Here is a 10,887-nt window from a genome sequence, read left to right on the forward strand (position 1 = left end):
CCAATCTTGTTGGTTGTACTTCCGATCAAAGCACACAAGTGGGACGTAGTTCCCCTTAGGATTCGATCCAGTTCGGTTGACTCATGATGAAGCCAAGATCAAAACACAAATATTCTCCCTCTTGATCGTAAGGCTAACATCATGAGCCCACTCTCGATGAAATAGCACACTAAGACAAAGCATTACAACGGCTAATGAAATGCCACTGAAACCCAATAACATATAGCATACTATCTCATCTCGAAATGAATATTTGTTATGCTTAATGGGAGTTGGTTTGTTTTATGATCCTCTTATCCAGAATCATAGGCTTTCCAATAACCCTATGCCGGCTATAATCATGAAAAATATGGGGTGGTAAGCCTTTACTGAACGTTCCACAAGTATTAACTCAGCATTTATATGCTTGATATTGATGGTTTAATTCTGGATTTTATCTTTCACAACTTAATACTTAATGCTGATATGTTTGATAGTACCACTCGACTTATAAAAGCTGGATAAGTGGTTTTAAAATGCTATATAGCATTCTTAATTCTAGGATAACATAAGTTTTTTAGTCATACAGCCTACCCGGTAGCTTCATAACATGCTACAAACTCATATTGCATCGTTGATGATGTTGTAAGTGTCTGTTTAGAGCTTTTTCACGAGATAGCTCTCCTAGCAAGGGTGAGGATATAATATGTCGTGGATTGCTTAGTATCCACACACCTCGCAAATGAATTCTTAAACATGAGAATGTAGTACTTAGTGCCTTGCAAACAACGAAAGACTTTCTTAACGGCTTTCTATTGGTCCAGTTCTGGATTTGACTGATATCTGCCAAGTATCCCGGTTATGAAGACTAAATACAGGGCGTGCACATGATGCTTCTGACAGCTGAAGCATAAGAAACCGACTTCATCTGATCAGTTTCATAATAGTTACTAGGACATTGCATATTAAAATATCCTTAACTTATTTCCCTTTACAACAGGAGCAGGCGTGGCACAATACTTATACATATTGTATTTCTTTAGCACTATGTCAATGTATGCCATTGAACCTATCTCGGTGAATATCATTATAAAGAACGTAAAAGCTTCACCAAAATCCTTCTTCTAACTAAGATGATGATTTTTTCCCTTTTAAACTTTATTTAAATGCAGTTGTCAATCCCTGCTCTTTGAGCGTTGCTTTGAACCTTTCGATATTTTCCCTTAGAGTCACTCTTTGTTTTGTAGACCCATTTACAACCTACTGTTTTGGCTATGTCGGGAGTTTCTACTAAGTCTCATTCATCATTATCACTCGTAAACTTTAATTGATCTTTCATGACATTAAGCCACTCAGGTGAATGTTCTTTATACGAGTTGGGATCTTCTACAACTGCTGAGGCACATCATTAAGTGCTTCATTTGGAATTCTAGAAAACTTAATGGCTCCCCCTCAAACTATGCAATGGTCAGAGTTAGAGAAGTCTAAAAGGTGGAGAATCACTTCCTTGATGAGACTATCTATTCCCTCCTCGAAACGTGGCTAAAAAGACAATACCATGGTTTTGAATATGTCTTATTGTTCAAAGGGAGCATGACTAATAATTTCCGAATTTAAACTTAATGATACACTTATTGTCTCTGAAATTACATTAATAACTATAATCGTCCAACTAATAAACAAAAATAAGGTTCCTCCTTATGGAAGGAACATGAAAACATTATTAATGGAGCTTCTTCTTATATTTATAATCCCCTTGAAATTTTCTTTTGCTGGAGCCGCTAACATGATGCACATAATCTTTATTTTTTACCCTCAACCTCTCCTTCTCTTGGACACACATCATGATCAAGTCGCTCATGATCCACTTCAAATTATGAGTGTTGTAATTGATCTTAAATGGAGTAAACTCATAAGGTAGAGATGTTGTAATAAAACGGATAAGAAAATCCTCAGATATCTCCATGTCTATGCCCTTGAGCTTGCCAGCTATGTCAGTCATCATTATAATGTGTTATCTTATGCTGTTAGACCCATCATACTTATTGCTTAGAAGTCTCTAAATGAGAGTATTGGCATAAACCTTAGAAGTGTTTTTGAATTGCTCCTCCACAGATGCCAAGTACGTTTTAGCAGTATCCGAGTAAGGGATTGCTCCACTTATCGCAAATGAGAAAAAATTCTTCATAACCATTAGAGACAAATGGTTCAACTGCTCCCACTTCTCAGCAATATCATCATAAGTTTTTTTAAGTTCATCGTAATTCTCCACACCAACGGCGGGAGCAGTGAGAGCGTCAACCATTAGTGCATAATTAAGATCCAGAACGCCAAGAACAACCGCCACTTTAGCTTTCCAAGCGGAAAATTTATTCCCCGTGAGATGCTCTATGCCGTCAATTGTGGCAGCAATAGAGAATGTGTTAAGAGCTGAAGGAGAAATATTAGGCCAAATTAGAACATTATCCTGAAGTAATATTTGCACGAAATTAACCCTATCTTGGTCTGATTAAAATCATGTAACAATTCACAAAAAGTTCAATTCTAGTCTATATCACCGTTGTGCAGAAAATGAAAAAAATATATTAAATACATATATAAATGGTATATAATTACAATCAACGTGGTCAGAAAGTAATTATGGACCTTTGTAAAATTAATCGTAAAATACAGCAGGCAATTAAATCCAAAAAGACATCAAAATTATTTAAATAAATTTTCTCGTTGGTTCCAAATTATCCAGAGAAATATTCATAAATTTTGATACATAAAATATCATTATTTAGACTTCATTAGTTAATTAATCTAGTGCATAAAAGAAAAGCATTAAGTTCATTAGAAAAAAATCAATTTAGAGAAATAATCATGGATTTTGGTACATTATTTATTTGGACCATAATTGTTTTTTTACATTATACATGATTCATTTTGGGCCATAATCGTTAGAATTCCAGTGCATAAATAGAGAATCGTAGGAACGAGATTGAAGACTAGGGGAGGGAGGGTGAATAGGCGTCTCAACAATTTTTTTGCGAAATGGATGGCCTTCTCCTTTGGATCATCCAACATATCTCAAAACTCAAGCGGAAGCAAAAATAGAGATAAGTTTTAACAAAAGAATATCGAGACAACATGATTGTACATATGGTATATGAACCATAGGTTCCATTTAAGATTAATATATGTGTCTTAGCACTCAAAAGATCATAACTTACAAAGAAACAAGAAAAGATGAACACCGAGCAACGAAACTCTCCAAGTTGATTGTCTAGGGGCAAGAGAATTTAAGATCCCATCATATAAGCGTGTGTATCCGAATTTTATGCCTCTAACAATAAGAAGAATGACCTCACAAGGTGCTAAAATTTTGGCCCAAAAACCAAAATGAAAATCAAATATGGAAACTGAAAAACTTGCAAACTTGCAAGGGAACTAATAGAGGAAAACTAGAAGGAGGTGAGCATAATAATATGAAGAAAAATAAACTTTATTGCAACAGAGATCAGCCAAATTTTAGGCAGATTACAAATATTTTTCCTTACAAAACTCTCACCTAATACATAGGCTAAGCATTCAACTTCATCTCCTCTAAAACTCTAGCACAAGGTTCTCATATGGATGGCATAAGGGGATCAAAATGGCTGATTCATCTTATCCCATAGCCATATCCCTCTATTTATAGGCCTAAAAAATTTGACCCCTAAGTTTTCTTGCTTTTTTTTTTCCAAAATACTCCTCTCTTGTAGTACACTCCTACCTACCACCGAGAGTATTTTGGTCAATTTTCTTCTCCATTCATCAGACGGCCGTGATATCTTCATGACTTAGCTTTGTCTCGGTGCAAGCTTCGTGATGGTGCCACATACTCCTCCAGTCCTCTAACGATTTTGAGGCCAAACTGCGAAACTCTAGCACGCTTATCAAAGCGTGACTTCCCACTTGCTTACATCTTAAAGAAATGCTTCGATATTGACGCGTGTACTCCGTCTTACCATCCTGACCGTCGGTAAGTCTCTCCCGCTCCTGATCCCTTGGGCCGCCTTGTCACTTGCACCGGTATCCCTTTCGCTTGACTTTGTCAACACGTCGTCTTCATCCTCCGTTCGATGCTTTGCTTGACCTTCACGTGTATAGCTAGGATCACCCTTAACTTTGTCCGGTCTCCTTGATCATCCGGAACCAAGCACTCCACTCGGCCCCGATCACCCCGCCGTCGATCGCCAAGTTGCATCCATCACCTGCACACTGTAAGACAAGCAAACACATATCTCCAACTTCAATTATAGTTAGTCCATAATCAATATTGAAAGTGCATCTAGGCCCCCTATGTGGGTTTTGGCTAATTGATGACAACGATTAAGGGACTAATGAGTTTACTGAGATTATGAACAAGTTTAAGTCCCTTTGGAGAAGTTAAATGACATTGGCGTCCCTCAGAAGAATAGAGAAGCTGCATGTAGTTGCTCAATAGGCTTTAATTCTTTTTATTGTTGAAATTGAGTTTAGAAATGCCGTACTATCAAGAGGGATGTGTAATGATAGTTTTGATGATGTCTTAGTGCTCAATGTATCCTTTTAGAACCAAAAATTGAGAGACACAATCACTCACGAACATCGGGAAAAAGGAAAGTGTTGTTAGAACCTGGAGTCTCCGGGTTAGCCGTTAGCCTAGACACTTTGGATTCTGGTGCTTTTCTTGGAGTCTCCGGGTAGAGCTCCGGGACAGGGCTCTTGGTTTGGATTTATTTTTTATCTTGGAGTCTCCAGGTTGGTCCAGATACTCCAGGTTTTGAAGCATCTGGACCCTCCAGGCAGGCTCTGGACTGTGCTTTCGGCTGAGTGCTAAGTGTTACTCGGAGTCTCCAGGTAAACCCGGATACTCCGGGTCAGTTCAAAAGGCACAATAATGGCTAGTTTTTGAGAGGGTGGGTATAAATACCCATCACCTCTCTCTTCATTGCTGCTGAACAACTCGTGGATAAAATCATTCATTGTCATTCAATAGCCCTCCTAACTCCTCTAGAGTTTTGATTCTTGCAAGATTTGGGGATCAGGGTTAGGAGAGTGAGATTAAGTGCTAAAGAGCTTAAATCCCATCTTTGAGCACTTGAGTTCATTGCCAAGCCTTTGATTTGCATTCTTTACTCTTGGAGCTTTGAGCTCCTAGACGGTTGGCGTCGCCTGGAGAGCACTTAAGCTTGTGGAGTGCCCCGGGAAGTTTGTATTACCCATCGATTTGAGTAAGCAACTCTAGCTCGATCTTTATGGTCGCTTGGGTGAGGAAAGGGTTGAAAGAAACCTGCCTCTTTGTGAGCTCCTCAACGGAGATGTAGACACTTCTTTGTGGAGTGGCCGAACTTCAGGAATAAATTTTGTCTTTTTTACTTTCTTGCATTTCTGTTGTTCTAGTTGAATTTGAGTGATTTGCTTCGATCTACTTGCTCGTGAGTTTGTGGCTGCAGGTCGTTGGTGAAAAGATCTTTATGCATCTCTTAAAACCTGTGGTAACTTATAGATCAATCTAGACTTGCTTAAGTTTCTTTTGATTTTGAAGTTCCTATATAGGCCGAACAAACCGGGTGAACTCGGAGACTTCGGACCCCAGAGTATCCGGATTGAACCGGAATATCCGGGTACTGTTTAATCCGCTGTGAAGTTTTTAATTTTTAGAAAATGACTATTCACCCCCCTCTTGGCGACATCAAGTACTTTCAAATATGCTTAAATGAAACCCCAAATCAATTCAAATCACATCAAAGCTCATGCAAAACTGAAGATCATCAAATCAAATAAATACCAATATAAATCACTCATCACAAGTAAACTAAGACATATTTCAACTTGGTTTCCATGAACCATCAAAATTCACAGGAAAATCTCATAATAAACAAGCCCAAAATTCATTGGAAAAACAAAAAATGGCCCAATAGCTGGCGGTTGGCCCAATCGTTTTCGCATCGGCCTGTCATCACGGAGCACGCGTCCATGTTGCCTAGCAAAATAGTACAGTGGCCTAGCTAAGCCTCGTCCCATTAGTGTGACGCACGGCCCAGCAACGCATGGCCTGGCCTCCACGTACATGCGTCAGCCCGGACACCCACGCTGGCACATCAAATCCTGGCTGCCCATCCAAACCCGATGACTTCGTGTCATTTTCGCTCGAACAAAACAACGCCTCCTCCCCCAAAACCATAAGGCCTACTCCAGCATGATCGGCAAATGGTTCCGTATCACTGTGCCGACTCCTTTTACCCATCGAAGATGCCAGCAACGCGCTCTAGCAGCTCCCTTATCTAGCACTACAGTATTGCAGACAGGAACCGGCGGTAACAAATATGCGAACGAAAAAGGAGACCGGCAATACTGTTTACAGAGGATGAAGGTGGGTCCAAGGGAGAGGGAGAGTAATAGAAGGTAGGAAATAGGGTAGCTGTTGGAGATGGAAAAAATAGATAGTAATGTAATAGTATTAGGGGATACTGTAATAGTATTATAGGGGATGGATTTTTAGAGTATCTGCTGTAGATGTCTTAACCCTAATTTCCTCCTCCCATTTCCCTGTTATCTCCCGAGAAAAAAAGCAAGGTGGTGAGAGAGAGGAAAGATGAGTGGCGATGGAGAGCCACCACCGTCGGCCGCTGAGAGAGAGAGAGAGAGAGAGAGAGAGAGAGTAGGAGGAGGAGCACTAAGCTAAGGGCGTAGAAGGTGCCCGCCGTGGGATTGCTTGCCGGCGCACACATGTGACCGAGGTCCCGCGTGGCGTCGTCGAGCAGGTCTATGGTGGTCCACATGTGCACGGTGCATGCGGCAAGAAAAGGAGCACACCGGAAGAGCTCCAAATCATGAGCGCAAGAAAGCAGCCACAACGACAAGATGAAGGCACCAGCGACTCAAGATTTGCACGCGATCGAGACGGAGTTCTTGGATATGTTGGAGAAGACACGGGAATCGGCTCTAGCGGCTTCAAGGTCAACATAAATGCATAAGATTTGGCTCCTCCTTTAGATTAGGGTTATTGATTTACAGATTGGGATTTGTGGTTACGGGGATTTGGGGATTAGAGTTCAGATTTGGGATTAGGGTTCGGTATTTAGGGATTTCTTATGGTTTTGCCTTAGGTTTTTTTGATTTACCAAATTTCCCTCCTTCTTACATGCTTGCCCGAGCTTAATCCCCCCAAACCGAATCCAATTAGTCTATCCCGGGTATAAAAGGGGACACATAAACACACATACATACATAACAACCTTCAATTCATGATAAAAAACTCTAACCCGAGCCTAATTTTTCCGATTCATGAGCATATGCGTCCAAAAACTACCAAACCAGGGTCAAATTGAACTAAGCATGATCGAATCGTATCTAATTTTCACTAATTAGGATCAAACATGGGTTAGATCATAATTATCATAAGCACATATGCATAAAAAACGACACAAACGTACTGATATGAGCTTAATTGATTTAAGACCCAAGGCTAATTAGGCTAAACATGACTAACCCATAAATAATTAAGCCATAATGATCATCAATTTGCACTAATTCATCTGTCCCGATGCCTAATTAATCTTAAGCATGACTAATCATGAATGTATGCACATATTGCATTAACCTGAGTCTAACTAAACTTAAAACACATAATTGCTCACTAATTAGCATCATCCAAACATAATTAGATCTAATTAAGGGCATGCTTGTTTTTTATTGTGATTGTGGTAGCTTTTAAATGCTAGAATAAAAAACAAATAGTTGGATTTCCACATTCCTTAATCCACAATCACAATTAAAGGCCTATTTGTTTTTATTGTGATTCTAACAATTCAGATTTTGATTCTAACAATCTAGAATCTGAATTGTTAGAATCTGGATTTTACAATCTAAAACAAACAACACTAAATTAAAATCTATCCCCCCTCTCTCCCCCTCCCCTACGAACTCTGCTCCATGTTGCTTTCCCTACTCCTCTTCTCTGCCTACAAACACCAAATTGTGGCACACTGCTAATGGTCCTCGTGGCTGCCGTCCACCAACTACTGCGCGTGGGATCCCGCACTGTTCTGCAACTAAGCTGACCACATCACGGGGTTGGCCCTCTTCTCCCTTGGTGCCGTCTTGACGCCCGTGCCGACGGTGCTCGGCGAGCTCACCACACTCGAGATCCTCTACGTCGACTCCATTCTCGACCTGTTGGGCCCCATCCTAGCCTCCTTTGGCAACCTCACGTGCCTCCTCGACCTCGACATCAACAGCGGTTGAGCTCACTGGGGAGAGGAGCAAGGAGCGGAGCAGCACGAGGTTGTTAAGGAGTGTGAGGTGGCGGTGGAGGAGCGCGTCGTGGAGGGACTAGAGGAGTGACTATGCTGGGGACTCATCGTGGGTGTGGGCGATAAGGGGAGGCAGTGGTGGCCGCCGGGGAGTCGGATGGGAGCAGGATGGCCTGCTCGAGGTCGTCCATGGTGGTGCAGAGGAATCTGGGGAGGCGGAGGGGGGTGGAGATGGGAAAGAGAGAGGAAACAAGCTCGGGAAGGAGGAGAAAGAAGCGAAACATTATGTTTGTAATGACAATAGTGGATAAATATGTGTTATAATCCACAATCCACAATCCAAAAGCAGTCTTACTTTGAATTATGGATTATAGCATAATCTGGCTCTAGATTGTGAAATCTGGATTGTAGAATTAACCTGTTTGTTTTTGATTCTGAGTTTAAAATAAGAATCCTGAAATCATTATAAAAAACAAACAGACCATAAGATTGTGGCAAAATCTACAATCAAGAGAAAGGATAATTTTTTAGATTACGAGGGTTAGAGATATGAAAGTGTGTACACAATTATAGCAAAATTACCCACAAATGCCACTGGCATACCCGCGCCCCACCTCACTCCCGATCCCTCCCCACTAACACTGCCGGACAAAGAACGGAGACGCGGTGGAACAACCCGTGGAGGCTGAGGCAGAGGACGTGTGGCGCGGGCTGCAGCAGGATGCGGCGTGGCCGGTGGTGGTCGCCGGCTAAAGGGGCTCCCCGGACTGCGGCGCTGCCGCCGCCAGTGAGAGCGGCGTCGTTAGGGCGAGGAGCCTGACGGACGATGACCTGGAGGAGCTCAAGTGGTGTGTGGATCTAGGGTTCGGCTTCAACTACAACGAGATCCTTGAGCTCTGCGGCACGCTCCCCGCGCTCGAGCTCTGCTACTCCATGAGGCAGCGCTTCCTGGATGAGCACGAGCAGCTAAGCAAGGCAAAGGAGGCTCCAGCGATAGCTCCGGCCTCGCTGGCGCAGCGCGTCACCACCAACCGCAAGATCTCTAGTCCTGGTAAGCACCAACTGTTCGACCTGTGCGCAAATTATTTTTCTTGATTTCTCATGTTGCAAAGCTTATATATGTTCAAGTCTTCAAGATCCTATCAACCTTAGCAAAACATTTTCTTCGTTTACCTCAATCTTGTAGAAATCAGTTCAGAATTTTTCTCCTGATTGTAAACAACGACTGAACGAGCGATGATTGGTTTAGCCTACTCTGCTCTCAGATGGCTATCAAGCTCACGTGTTCTAGATTCCGTTGATGCAGGGGACAGCCCAGATGAGGTGAAGGCGAGGATTAGGTACTGGCGCAGGCAGTGGCGTGCACCGTTAGGCTGTGCAGCTGATCTATTTCATCATCAGTCTTGCAAACGCACGAAGACGAAGAAGGGAACTCATATCGCTGGATCCAGAGCATCTGCTAAAATTACAGGGATCGCGGCAGGCACCTCAATGATCATCAGTCATACAAGTTTTGCCCAGAAATCGCACTGCATCGTCATTGTCATCATGCTGATCACAAGCATACGAGCACATCATATTGTTGACCATTTGATCTCGTTAACGTCGCTCCGAAATTTTGCCATTTTTTTTGGAAGCAAGGAGGATGGGAGATGAAGATGTTCAAACGGCCAAGTCTGATGTTCAAACGGCCAAGTCTGATGTTCTACTCACATATGAATCCTTGATCCATCACAGTATTGGTTCATGTAAAAAAAATATGTACGGAGTATAATGTAGATTCAATCAGAAATAATAGCATTTCATGCTTAGCTGTATGTTCTTTTCTTTAGTCTTTGTTCTTTGAAACCATGGTATCTGCCAGCTACCTTGCCTTCGTTGGGAGGCTAATGGATCGAACCAAGTCGAAGATGTCAAAGTAACGTGTCTAGCAATCAGAATTGGATTCCGACGAGCACTAACAAGTATAGAAAAAAACGGTCACCTCAATCCAGAATTGGATTATGGTGTCCTACATCATATATGGGCTAAAACTACATTCATTGTCCAACTATATCTTAAACCTCAATCCAACGTACAAGTCGATGAAGACGATCACGTCGGTGTACATGAGTTTGGCGCAGTGCCAACATGATGTAAGTGCGGATGGCGACAGTGGTGGTGGCCTTCACCATGTTTCTGTGCCTCTTAGGATTATTTTAGGGTCTGGGTGGATAGGTAGGCAACCTCTCAAGCACACCCGCTGAGATGTCGGCTCCTATCATCTTTATAGGCACAACACGATGATAGAGCTGCAACCAATCTCATTGGTTGTGCTTCTAATCAAAGCATATGGGTGAAACGTAGTTCCTCTTAGAACTTAGTCTAGTTCAGTTGACTCGTTATGGACCCGAGATCAGAACACCAACATCAATGGCTTGAACTCTAACCCACCCTTTACTACGTCCACTTCACTATCATAAAGAGACAACTCTCTGCTACAACAAATACTCCGGTCGATACAGCAAGCTTATACCGATAACATGTTGTGTAATGTTGACGTGTTTTGAATCTCTAGTTGATCGATCAACAACGGAAATTACGGACAAAGTAAGTGTTTCAACGTAGACTTCGTGTTTAATTTAGACTAAGAATGTCACTAGTA

The 10,887-nt window shown here is 41.9% G+C and overlaps 1 protein-coding gene across 1 annotated transcript; it reads left to right on the forward strand.

Annotated features, from left to right (window-relative positions):
- The first annotated feature begins 8,866 nt into the window (after positions 1-8,866).
- Positions 8,867-10,070, forward strand: LOC133890145 (uncharacterized). Its single transcript, XM_062330591.1, has 2 exons — positions 8,867-9,294; positions 9,550-10,070. Exons 1-2 carry the CDS (start codon positions 9,177-9,179, stop codon positions 9,897-9,899), a joined length of 468 nt encoding a protein of 155 aa, XP_062186575.1. The 5' UTR covers positions 8,867-9,176; the 3' UTR covers positions 9,900-10,070.
- The last annotated feature ends 817 nt before the right edge of the window (positions 10,071-10,887 follow it).

The sequence above is a fragment of the Phragmites australis genome, chromosome 14 (genome assembly GCF_958298935.1).
Source record: "Phragmites australis chromosome 14, lpPhrAust1.1, whole genome shotgun sequence".
Lineage (NCBI taxonomy): Eukaryota > Viridiplantae > Streptophyta > Magnoliopsida > Poales > Poaceae > Phragmites > Phragmites australis.